The sequence below is a fragment of the Stegastes partitus genome, unplaced genomic scaffold (assembly GCF_000690725.1).
Source record: "Stegastes partitus isolate 25-593 unplaced genomic scaffold, Stegastes_partitus-1.0.2 Scaffold1311, whole genome shotgun sequence".
NCBI lineage: Eukaryota > Metazoa > Chordata > Actinopteri > Pomacentridae > Stegastes > Stegastes partitus.
The window spans coordinates 13,032-26,283 of NW_007579042.1; the positions used below are offsets into that span (position 1 = coordinate 13,032).

The following is a 13,252-nucleotide window of genomic DNA, read 5'->3' on the forward strand; positions in this document are numbered from 1 at the left end:
ATTCTGTTAAAGTCCATGTTTTTAATATGATGGTTGTATTTTTGCACTTTAAATAAAATGAATTGATTGATTGACTATCAAGTGCATAAACTTTACACATTAAAATAAATTTGCTCAAACAAAATGTAAATATGGTGCACTATATAGGAATAGGGAGTAATCTCTGAGTCAGCTACTGCCATGACCTACTGGGACAGCTGAATAGAACGGAGCCATAATTCAATGTGATTATCAGCACGTGTGCTTTCCCCACTGTCACAGGTCAAAATGTCTGCTACGAAAAAGGTCAAATGAAGTGAATACAATTACAATATATGTAGAGCACACAGGACAACTGTTTTGTCAAAACTCCACAGTTGCAAGGAATGTTTAAGACTGCTCTTCGGCTCAGACACAAGTAGACATCATCGACACATGTAAACATCATTTGGTTGAGTCACTGACTAGTTGTTGTCCTTAAGATAAGAAATTCCAGCTGTGGAAGGACATTACACTTGTACTAACTGCATCTATGTTAAGACATGGTGTCGGTACGGGCAGTTGAAAGACATGGCTTTAAGGCAATGTTGCAAAATGCTCACAATATGTCAAACCAAAGCATTTCAACCAAAAAAAAAAGTACATTGGATGTGTGAGACAGTGGAACTAACGGCACAATGTCCTGCTACATAACACATACACACAACGTCTGCCTTACAGTGTGGTAGTTAATATAGTTTAAACTTCCATCTAGTGTGACACTTCGCCTCCACAACTGCCATTAAGTTTATTTATTGTCAGTTGCAGGCAATTAGGTTTCTTCTTCTCAAGGCTTTGGACTTAATTTAAAATCACATTTATTCAAAGTGTGAGAGCAAAAATGACACACCGTAATGTTGTGTTTTTGTTAAAAGTTTCTGTATTCAAAATATACCGTGGTATAAATTTTCAGGTCATACCGCCCAGCCCTAGCCTGTCATATAGTGTGCTATGAAAATGGCAGTCTGTATTATAAGAAAGACGTCTAATGCTATTGAATGAGTGTTTAGTGGTTAAGTCCCTGGATTACTTCAAGGAAAAAGACACATCTTACATATAGAAATTTGCACACATACATAGACACATTCAGTACACACACACACACAGAAGCACACTTGTGTGCATTGTACACACGCACGCACGCACAAACAGAAGGGATGGAAGTATTAGTGGACAATAGTTCAAGCGGTGGTCACTATAGATCTTCAGGAAGGGGTGCGCATGTCTGAAAGAAAAAAGAAAAAAAGAGAACAATATTTTGACTTAAACAAGTAATATGCTAGTAGATGCCCCATAAAATATAACTCTAATGAGATAAAGCCAAGAATTAGAAAGATCTGGGGCACAACACAACAAGGAAACATGTATACTGCACGATTCAGGCTTTTTCTTTTTTTCAGCACATCCCAGAGATGGGATAACGATCGTCAGAATGTGCAGGCCGAATCAGCACCCTAAACTCTCTGCCATGTTCCTCATACCATTGCTATAACATTTTTCTGGTCGGGTGCAACATTCTGTTGAAAGAGGCCGCTGCCAACACTGAATACCGCTGCTGTGACGGGGTATACATTGTCTGCAACAATGTTTAGGTCAGTGGTTTGTGTCACAATAACATCCCTATGAATGCCAGGATGCTAAGTGTCCCAGCAGATCATTACCCAGAGCAGTACACTGCCTCATCTGGCTTGCCTTCTTTTATAATGCATACTGTTGCCATTTCCTCCCTAAGTAAATGACACAGACATCGACATCATTTAAAAGAAAATTGTATTCGTCAGACCAGGCCACCTTCTTCCCATGGTCCAGTTCTGACACTCATGTAGCCATAATAGACACTTTTGGTGGTCATCGTGGGCACTCTGACTGGTTTGCGGCTATCCAACCCTATATGCAGTAAGCTGCAATGAACTGTATGTTGTGACACCTTTCTCTCATAGCAGATCCAACCACATAGGCCAGCCTTTGGGGGGTTTCACCTGTCAGTGATCCACAGTCTTCTTTCATTTGAGAGAGGATTCATCGCATTGGCTTCTAATTCAAGGTTCTTATTCTGTTCATTGATGAATCATTTCAATTTCTGGCTATTGAAACTCTTGCAAGTAGCATTCTGTGAAAAGGTAACATTCCTAAGACAGCAGTGCCTTATCAGTTTAGTTTGGATATGACTGGTACCAGTATGCACCTCAGATGTATTTCATGTTTTTACTTCATGCTGTTCAGGTCAAGTTAAGCTCCACATTGCATCTGCAATGGACACTAACAGTCTGGGTGACATGAGCAGGTACTTACAAGATGAGGTGTTGGGTGTTGAAGCGTCACAGGTTCAATCATGTCACTCCGCTATGGTTGTCTATAAATGTAGGAGAAGAGGAATCCAACAACATGACAAGAGGTTAGCTTTCAATAGAATGATAGTAAAGTGCTTCATCCATTGACACAGTTGTGTCTTCACTGAAGGGTTTTTCTTTTGTTTCCAGGAAACTCCTCGTATACACCAACAGTTAGCCAAGACCTAAACTGGAAGCCTGCATTATAACAAATTTCAAAATAGACAAATTACCTGTTTGTTTTACACATAAACAGGACAAGTGTGTTTTCATTACACTGCATGTCTGCATAAGATGGTTATATGTTACCATCATTCACATATTGTCATTATCATTCATCCATAGTCACAAAAGATGAACTGTCTCCAGTGAACTTGAGCCTCCTGAATTGTGTTCTGTGCTTAAGAATCAAGGTTTTTAAGGACTCCAGAATGTTGGTATTAATAGGTCTTAATTCATTGACATATATTGATTCTCATTGGTTCTTCTAATGTTACTGTCCATTAGTGAAAACCACTTACACTGGCATTTCTTACTGCAACATTCCACTGCTGACTTAGTGCAGTGTAAAACTCAGAGCTGCACACTTAAATGCAGTGGCTAAGCCAGCAGAGCAACTATTCACTCTGGCACACAGTGATGACATATCACAATCAGCAGTGGAATATGCCAGTAATAGTCAGTGCATGCTGGAGGGGAGTGGTATCCGCCAGAACTGAAATGACATGCTGTTTGTAAGTGGCATATGCCATTAGAACAGCTGCTGCATCCTAATAAGTGTATTATTATGAATCAGCATATGCCACTAAAACAGGACTGGCATACCATTAGCTACTTTTTGATCTCGGTGCTGCTGGTAGTTCCTAATTGAGGATTAATGTTGTAAAGATTCCTTACTTGGTCCCCTCCTCTGCTACACCTTCCGCCTCCAGTTTCCCCTCCTCCTCCATCTTTTCCTCTGAAATCAGTTCCTGTTTCCGATGTCGACGAAGACATTTTATCACTACCATGGACAGGATCAGCAGCGCCAATGCTCCGCCCACTGATGCCCCGATCGCAACTGCAATAGTTGAGTCCCTTGGAGGGGGAACTGAGGAAAGGAGAGGAGAGGGTTAACTATTTTGTAGACAAAGAATGAGAGACAAGTGCAGTGCTGGCTAAAAGCTCTGCTGGGCTGATTAAACAGAGTGGAAAGAAAGAAAGTGCTGCTGAGTTAGCCTGTGCCATATGTGTGTGTGTGCGAGAGCGCACGAGAGAAGCTGAGGGACTAAGTTCAACCTCTTGTTGGCCATTAATAAGTAAAAAGCTGACTCATCGCCAGTAGGTCCTCATGCTCTAGGAAACACACATGCGGTAAGTTATATATGTTTATTAAGAATGCAGGTAAGCCTGCCACACTTTTGCTAAAATATGCGAGCACATTTCATCCATTTGTAGCTACTGTCTACGTATAAACAGCTACTGTCACAAATCCACGTATGGAGTGACATACTTTGGCGTATATATGGAAATTACTTACTAGTCACAGCAGTTCAAGTAGTACTGCCACTTCATTTAACATTTTTGAAATTGTCTGGAGTACTATTTTGTTGTAGAAGTAATATCTCTTGCAGGAAAAACTAGTTCTCTTCCTTAAAAATACACTTACTGAGTTTTTGGAATATCGGGATGCAATTGTGAGCTACAAGAAAAGTGTGTCTTTAGGGAGAGTATCTTTAATAAAACAGGCGGCTAACAGTTTGTGTCTGCAGAAAGTAGGGTTAGTATCTTACGTTCTGTGACAACATTGAGCTGTATGACACCATGTCCCTGGATGCGGTCTGGAGGGTTTCTCACATAGCAGTTGTAAATCCCCTCATCCTCCACCTGAACATCGGATAGGGTGATTGACAGGTCGTTCTTATCCAGGTTCCCAGCAAACATGACCCTGTCTCCAAACCGTTCCGAACGCAGAGCCACCATTCCTTTTTTCCTATAGTATGCCATAAACTACGGAGAAACAGTGAGTTTTTAAAACTGGCTTATAATTTTAAGATGTACAGCAGTTCAGCATGTAAAAAATAGCCATTTTACCATCTCCTCTGTATCGTTGAGTGATTCTTGGTAGGTCCAATTCATGACAAACTTGGTGGCGTCCATCTTGTAGCAGGAAGTGAATGTGCAGGGGATTTTGACAGTTGTTCCATTTAGTGCATTAATGTAGTTAGCCACAAGCACGTCCATGCACGAACAGCCTGTAAATAAAAACATCAGCTTCAGGTAATATCAACAACAAAAAGTACGATACAATATCTATAATACAATATGTATTTTCTCAGTTTGTTTGGATTTTAAGCAAATGCAGACTGTGTTTAATTTCACGTTTGGTCAATTAAGGCCTCAATTCATGTCAAACCCTCAATTTCAAGTTGGGTTGGGCAATCTGATAATCTTACATCAATTTTAATTTCATATAAGATCTGCTTTCAGAGGAATCATGCAGATCGTGCGATTGAAGGTGCTAAATAAAAGTATTTTATTTTAAAAAGTCCAGGTGCTGGTAACCACCAAGGCCCAGTGCGTCCTTATTGTCATTCAGCTGCCTCTCCAGTGATTCTCTCCTGCTGTGAACTGGCTCCAAATCATCGTCTTGGACTGCAGCTGGCAACAGAATTGGTTCACGTGCCGCTACACCAAGCTCACCAAGGCTGCAAAGCGGAGCGAGGACGCCATAAAGTCTGACCACAAAGAGACAGTCAAACACCCTCATCAGTAGCAGTCCAAGAGAAAAACAACCCAATGCCTTTGAAGATTGTCGGTGACGTGGCCAGCCTGCAGGTTGGGAAACATGAGGCAGGACAGGCTAAGGCTAACTAGTTAGCAGTGGCTGAATTCTCAGAATAAAATAACTACATGTAGCACCATTGTCTAAATTTTCCTACTTCATATGAATGAAGTGAAAGAGTGACTCTGGACAGAAGTCGGACGATGCTAGTTTGATGCATGTCGCAATCTTGGATGTTATTTTGTAAACAGATGACAGCGTGACGTCTACATCCTCAGTCACAGCGGCAGAGATGAATGACTACTAAGTTGGTCCCTTACCCTTGAGTTGAAGTGGTAGACTTTGTATCCTAGCAGTTGTATGTACAACTAATCAAGTGGTCAAGAGTTCAACTAAATCTGTGGAGAAAATCGTGATTCAGTCAAGGGATCATGATTCTACCCCAAAAGACCATGATATGGTTGTTTGGCGAGTTCATCCACCCCTAGATGAAGTGAAGGCACAAGTCACTGATGTTAAGGGCTGCATCAATTGACAAGCCAGTGTTAAATTTCTCACACAATAAATCAAGTCAAGAACGTTATCCTATTGTACACCACAGTTCTTCACTTTGCATCTCCAGCTGTATGATTCTTTACATAATCAATATATACAACGCACAGTGGCAAAAGGCAATAAAAAACAAAAGCTACAAAAGTGCAATCCCCCACCAATTTTAACTTTCCATTATGTATATTAGATGTGTTTTTCTACATAACTGCTAGCGCTTCTTCTACATTCCATCTGGAGAGTTCTGTCTTTCAGTCTGACAGTCATCTGATGTGACCTCCTCATCTCACATAACAGATTTAAATGTGGGCATATAGGGCAAAGTGACTGTAGATCCAGAAATACACCGAACATTTCCACTGCTCTGTTCAAAACACAAACACTACACAGGAAGTGGTGATTCAAGCATGTTTGTTTAATTCATTTCAATCTACAGTGTAAGCCTATATATGTGTATGTGCATAGCAGATGGATTAGCACCTTGCATTTTACAAACCCTGGTGAATAAACGGCAGATTTCCACGCAACTTTCCACTATTATTGCAATTACTGTTGGTAGTTTACACATTATTTTAATTATCTCTTTATTTTGGAGAAGGGGCTGCAAGGTGGCTCAGTGGTTAGCACCGTTGGTTCACGTCCCGGTGAGGACACCAGGATCTTTCTGCGTGGAGTTTGCATGTTCTCCCCGTGCAGCGTGGGTTCTCTCCAGGTTCTCCGGCTTCCTCCCACAGTTCAAAAACATGTTGAGGTTAATTGGTGATTCTAAATTGTCCATAGGTGTGAATGTGAGTGTGCTTGGTTGTCTGTCTCTAAGTGTAGCCCTGTGATAGACTGGCGACCTGTCCAGGGGTTTCCTTGCTTTCACCCTAAGTCGGCTGGGATAGACTCCAGCCCCCCGTGACCCTAGTGAGGATTAAGCGGTGTATAGATAATGGATGGACGGAACTTGTTCACTGTGTAGAGTGTATTCATGTCATGTTCAATCACTGCAGCTGATAAGGTTATCACGAGGCGTAGCAGGATTGCCAAGTATCTTTTTGTCTTTTTCTTCTTGGATCTCTTGATCACAGTAGGTTTTGTTGACCTGCATACAAGAAGCTAGAAAGCATGTATGTGGTTCAGTGGAGCAGTACACATGTAAACGGTGCTCCACTAAGGAAGTGTTTGGAGTTTAACATTCAAAAATGAAAGTCAAACACACATAACTGCACATAATATAGCTTAAAATGAAATTAAAGTCTCGTTTAGGTTTTCTCAAGTTTGGTCCTGCCCTCTCACATTATGTCTCAGCATGGGCTCACACTCCCCAGACAGAATCTGTGCCGCTCTCTCAGTATGCGTGTGTGTGTGTGTTTGTACGTGCGTGTGTGTGTGTGTGTGATGGGACTCTGCACCATTCTCTCCTCTGCAGTCGAGTGTTTCTGGCTCCCTTCCCACTGCTGCTGCACCACTCCACAGGCCTGCCTCTCTGCACCACACACACACACACAGACACAGACACACACAACCAACACATGCACTTTCTACACTATACCTCGCTCTGTCCAGATATATAATTTACACACATGCACACACAATTCTCCCCATGTGCGCAGCCCACCCCAGTCAGGTGTCTTGTGATGCGGTGCAGCACCTGCCTCACGCTCTCTCTAAACAAACACGCACACGCTCTCCTGCAAGGTGTGCACTGTCAGCAGTGAGCTAAGCCCGCTAGCTGTGCTAAGTCAATGTCATCCCTGCACACTGACCTATCTGTGCGCACAGCCAACGGCGGTGCATCCTAGCAGTCAGTGCCGCTGCGCACATGTAAGCACCGCGTACACGCATGTGCTCCTGTGCGCAGATTTACAGCGTGAGAAGCAGTTTGATACATGTTCCTGCTCCTGCTGACTCAGCAGTCCCGTGGATAGTGAGAAAGAGAGGCAGATGCAGAGACTTGCTAACAGATGAAATACTGCAGTGAAGCACCCTCATGTGACTCCTCCCTCTCCCTGCCCCTCCCTCTTTCCTCTCCCATCTTTGTCCACCTCCCTTGCCTCCTCTTACGCCTCTTTCCCTGTACCTCTTCTTTCCAACCCATATACCACTCTTAAAATAATTGTTTTGTTCTGCTTCTTTCCATCCTTACTTCCTAGTACTGCATGCCTCTGTCTCTCTCTCTCTTTCTCTCTCTGTCTCTCTCCCTTACTCCCTTTTGTGTCCCTCAGTTGTCCCCTTGCATTGCAAGGTCAATAGAGAGAGAGAGAGAAAAAAGATACAGCAAAGGTGGGCCTGTTACATCGCCTTTCCTGTGCCCTCTTCATTCCTTTTTCCCAACTCCATATGGCCACCTTTTTAAGGTTTGACTTATTCATACAATCATATTCACATGTTGGTAAACATATCAGCTTCAATTTAATACAACGTCTGCCTCCATCACATATTAGCAGGAAAAATACACTTCAAGAATGTAAAGCTTATAATTTTACAAAAATGAAAATGACAACCACAGTGTTCCGGTTTGTACTAAAAAGAGGATAAAGGCTATGGATTATAGAGCTGGAGACGCAGCACCACATATCTGGGCAACACTGTCAAGCAGGTGCAGTTTTTCAGAGTATGCACAAATGTTGTTTCTCATTTTAACAGGAAAGGCGGTTTCTTAAACTGAAATCCTTGGATTATCCAGGAAATTTTCAATAAATACGGCAGTGAATTATATAATTTTTTCACTCTAGTCTGGACTTAACACTCCCACTTCCAGATCTCAATCCAATTAGGCATCTGTAGGAAAGCATGGACAAAGCTTTTCAGAGTAAGAATCCACTGAAGACCAACTTGACAAAACCACAGACAGCGCTGTTTGAAGGTCTCCTCCACAAGTGATTTAAAGCTGCTTTAACTACACAAAGGGCTGCGGCTAAGTATTTAGAGGATGTCTCAATTTTTTATTTTTTTTTTGGCTTATTTTTATGACAATCATTTATGAGGACAGTGTGGCGCAATCCCAAAAAGTGTCACCACTGAATTTGAACTGACGCTCTTTTGACCGTGGCCTCCGACCTTCACATTCTTCAGAGCCTGTCAAGTTCACCACAAAGCAATTACAACCCACTTTAACTGGGTTTTAAATTCTATCTATTTGTCCCCCAGGGCAATATAATCTGACATCACAAGGTTCCCGGCAGAAACACCAGATCTGCTTCCAGATTAGTTTCTTCAATTTCTGGTGGACAAATTATTCTGTTTTTGTGCGGCATTCGGGCGGGCAGGATCCTGGCTGGTGGTCGGATGGTTGTTTGTTTCTCTCTGCCGCAGGGAAAATATTACGTGCACTGAAGATTTGTTAGATTAGGGTGGGACAAGACATTATTTGTTATTCACTTAGCTTCCACGTCTGCCACTGCTTGGCATCTCAACCCTTGATTGTGTCACTACATGTAACCTTTTAGCGCAAGACAAATGTTACAAGTGACAAATTACAAATGACTTGCCGCAAATTTGACTACAAGTTTAAAGCAGTCGGGGGTTAGTGAAGCTCAGGCAGCACGGAGCGGTTTTGGTGTCGAGTGTGTTTTAAATAACGCGTACACATTTTTTGAGGATAATATTTCAGCCCCCGGCTTGCTGCCTTTAAATTCTTGACCCTTGATTCAGTCGTGTTTCTGTGCTGCTGGGATTCTCTCTAGTGCCCCCTGCTTTGGATGATGCCACACTGCATTCTGCACACTGCAGCATCCAGAAGACAACCATTTCAGCTACACTACAAACATATGAGTGTTGAGCTCTTTTGGGGGGAGCTGCAGAAATCCTATGGGACAGAGAAGCTTTACTCTGATTATATCATGACCAGACTGGAATAAGGATCACTGCCAGAAAATAACACATAATAGCAGTGCTATGTGAGCCTGCGGCATCACATATGTGTTATTGTTAGTGTTATGTGAACACCATTACATATGTCAAACGAAAAACACAGTCTCACAGACAGGGACGCATTATCCAGTACACTGACTTCACTTTGCTGCAGTGTTGTACGCACAATAAGCACTGCTACTTTTCAGATCACACAAATGTCAAACATGGAAAATATTGACCAGTGGTTCGAGCTTGATCATTTAAAAGGTACTTCCTGTTCCATGTCCTCTTCTCCTCTGTACTCTTTCTCTATTATGCATTATTGACAACCGTGTCTACTTCTATTAGAGTCACACAGTCTGGTTGTTTTAGGGTGCACCTTATAGACAGCAGATGTTAAACCTTCAAACAGCACTTGAGCAAATTCTACAAAAAAAAGACAAAAGCTTGACAGCTAGACACCAATGTCCACTATAGTTTTGGATGGTGGCAGTTTTATTACTACAAAATACTTAACAACTTAAAAAATAGATCAGTTTCAGCAGACGCAATGCTTCTTGGCAGTGATTTGATTAAAAACACTGCATCCATTTACTTCATATAACAATAACAATACATACAGGTCTCTTCAAATGTACTTTTGCACTGTAATAATTTAGAGTAAACGTTCACAAAGCACTGCTTGGACCAGCAACTTGATTTAGCAGTTAAGAATATTATTGATAACTGATCCCCTGAGGTAGGCCGTTTTTACAGCAGTGTTTATAGATTTCAAAGAAGAAATTCTTGTAATTTACAGACAACTACAGTCAGTGTTGATCACAGTGGCAACACTATATAAATGTTGGAAAGTCTAGTTTCAGGATTGAACGGTGAACTTCAAATCCACAGAGTACTCTAATCAATTATACAGTAATTAACAGTTTAAGTAAATTATAATTGTAACACTGTTACAACCACAGCTGCCAGTATTTCACTATAATTTAACAGGAAAATGTCTACAGTGATTTCTTTGGCAGTTTCAGTTTACGCCAGTAAAGGTAACAATAACTATCCCTGTCATTTTCTGTTGTAAAGGCACCAAGAGATACACCACACTACACTAAAACTAAATGAAATCAATAGTTGGAGCAATCATTCACTTTCTTTAAAGCAGTAATACGTCCCCAAGGTACAGTCACAGTTTTTCATGGTACTCGGCAAATAGGTTTTTCCAAACATCCTGAATGGCTTATCACAGTTTTTTTGTGGATTTAGACTCAGACACTCAGTCCTTGTTCTTGTTGTTGTTGGATATTGGTATTTATGACCCTGACTGAATGTTTGGGGTCACTGACGTCCAGCAGAATGAACCTCCTTCTTGGTATTGGGTGAATAATTGCCCAAAACCTACCAAAATATAAAATACTGTTTAAATTGTGGAAGACACTCAAGGACTTTGTGCTACTGTGCCGGATGATGCATTACACGGTTCATTGGGTTAGTGATATTTACCTCTGTTGATATATTCTGTGACAACTCATTATTTCTTGTTAAGTTTATTTGGTTTATCGAGTGTCGTTGTTTTTAAGAGAAAAGGCACTGCTGGGATTCGAACCCAGGATCTCCTGTTTACTAGACAGGCGCTTTAACCAACTAAGCCACAGCGCCTGTAGGAGAGGGATTCCTTAACAGATATCACAGAATTTACAAGTCTATTTCAAGTTTGGAGTGTTTTGTTTTCCTATTTCAGATCCAAACAGGCTCCACTGCTGTTACACTGAGGTCCTGTGGGAATTTGAAACTTCAGTTCTCCATGACATTACTTAAGGTTGCACTTTGGCCTGTTTGAAGTGCCTGCCAGTGCATTCATGGTACATCCCTCCTCTTCCCTTTGTGTTGCTGCCCTCTAGTGCCTCTCTGTGGGAACTGTAACTGTGCGGTTGCTGAGCAGAATAATAGTTCAAATGCTGATGGGCAAAAGGAATATGGATGAGAAATTTCATCTAATTATCTAAAAATACACTGGTGTGAGTTTTCTCATGTAATTTCCAAACCAGTGAACATTGTTTGAAAGAATACGCCTGCCTCAGTAAAAGCCTTTTAGGCATCTCTTCTAGTTATTGCACCTATGATGATCCAGCGCAACATCTTGTATGTTGCTCAGGTTGATAAACTCACTTCAATTTGGATGCAAAAGCCGAGTAAATGAGGCCACAAAAAAAAATGCAGTCCCCCATGAAAAACAAAAGAAGAAGAAAGTCAGTAAATGCTGTTTCCCACCACAAATGGTTTTTCTTAACGATGTAGGCAAACACTGATGGCATCTTTACAAGCAAAAGCTAACCTACGGATTTACTTGTTGCGTGTTATAAGTGCACTACATACACATCACTGGTGACATGTGGGTTACAATATGCTGCAACTCCATTTATTTGGCTTGTGTAATGCTCTTACGATGCAAAAAGTTGGCTTACATCTGCTGGGGGAGTGCAGGCTCCTCCATGTTTAGGCTTATTTGCTCATTCTCAGTTTGCTGGGGATTTTTGTGAGATGTGGGTCACAGTTTGAGGAAGCATGTTGTGACTTTTTTGTGTTCCTTCGACTCCACATTCTCCAGATGAGTTTATATAAATTCACACACTATTGAAATGGCACCCATATGGACAGTTTGTGTCTGCTCAGGGATGTGAACACCAATGACAACACCTTATTAAAAGGCCTGTTTCCACCCACTGCTCCCAGCACTGAGTCACACAGACCTCTGAATACTATCCTAGCTGTATGTGCGCAGTCTGAGCCAGTATTAATAGTACATCAAAATCCCATTGAAACAACAATCTAGCTGTCATCAGAGGCCAAACAGAGCCGCAGGAGGTGGTTGGGGAGGTAAAGAAGTGGCTGCAGAATTAACATCGATAAAGGCGGTGGAAGAAAAAAAAAAAAAACACAAACACAACAGTCCAATGGGTGGCCTTGCAAAAGTGGGAAAACGCTGGTTTCAACAATCAGCCTCCGTTATCTCATATTACACCCATTTATCCTCCCACTCTCTCGGTCACCACACACTCGGAGTGGAAAGGTGATATCATCCCATCCGACTTCTGATCGAATGTATCAGAGCATCGATCGGGTTTGGCTGTTTTTTGTTTTTTTCTGTTTTGTTTCTTACCGGAGAGCAGCAGCAGCAGCAGCGCGCTCCCCAGCTGAACGCCAGAGCTCCTCTCCTGCGCCCGGGAAGACATTTTTTTTTTTTATCTCCTTCTGGTTTAAAAGAAAAAATAAGGGGGAAAAAGACCTGTATATCTCTAGAAAAATATAGTAAAAATAGAGAAAAAAAAGAGAGCAAGTTTGCTCTTGGTGTGTGCGTTAAAAGGCTAAAAAACAGTATTTTTTTCTTGTTTTAGAGGCAGGACATGGCTGGCAGTGTCTGTAGCCTTATGACGGTTGGTCTTGTGGTTGTCGGTTTGTTTTTGCGGTGGAGGAGGGAGAGCAGGAGAGAGGAAATGGAAAGTGAAATAATATGGAGGATGTGCCTTTATACAGATCAGGCAACAAAATATACAACAGAGCAACAAATCAGCTCAGGAGATGCACCAAAAAAAGAAAAAGAAATAAAAACCTCTTGGATAAATTAATGCACAAATATACATGTTTCTAAATTTTTCCTCCGTACATTGTTAAGATTATGTTTCAGTTTAATCACAATAAAACTGAAATTTATCACATTCTCAAGCTCAAACAAAAGTCAACAGTGACAAAATGAGCCTAA

The 13,252-nt window shown here is 41.5% G+C and overlaps 1 protein-coding gene and 1 non-coding gene across 2 annotated transcripts; both read right to left on the reverse strand.

The window, feature by feature from the left end:
- Positions 1–957: 957 nt before the first annotated feature.
- Positions 958–12,725, reverse strand: scn2b (sodium channel, voltage-gated, type II, beta). The gene is made up of 6 exons (XM_008298384.1): positions 12,653–12,725; positions 4,422–4,582; positions 4,121–4,337; positions 3,246–3,438; positions 2,311–2,371; positions 958–1,243 (listed from the first exon to the last, which is right to left on the reverse strand). The coding sequence occupies exons 1-5, from the start codon at positions 12,723–12,725 to the stop codon at positions 2,362–2,364; spliced, it is 654 nt and encodes a 217-aa protein (XP_008296606.1). The 3' UTR covers positions 958–1,243; positions 2,311–2,361.
- On the reverse strand, positions 11,078–11,151 carry trnat-agu (transfer RNA threonine (anticodon AGU)). The gene has a single exon. It is a non-coding gene; the product is annotated as a tRNA-Thr (tRNA).
- Positions 12,726–13,252: the final 527 nt, after the last annotated feature.

Excerpts from the sequence above, each read along its gene's own strand:
- scn2b (XM_008298384.1), bottom strand. The coding sequence starts at position 12,725 with ATGTCTTCCCGGGCGCAGGAGAGGAGCTCTGGCGTTCAGCTGGGGAGC. Across the intron at positions 4,338-4,421 it reads TCAACGATACAGAGGAGATG|TTTATGGCATACTATAGGAA; the intron begins GTAAAATGGCTA and ends GTTTCTCCGTAG. Across the intron at positions 3,439-4,120 it reads GCTCAATGTTGTCACAGAAC|TTCCCCCTCCAAGGGACTCA; the intron begins GTAAGATACTAA and ends TCCTTTCCTCAG.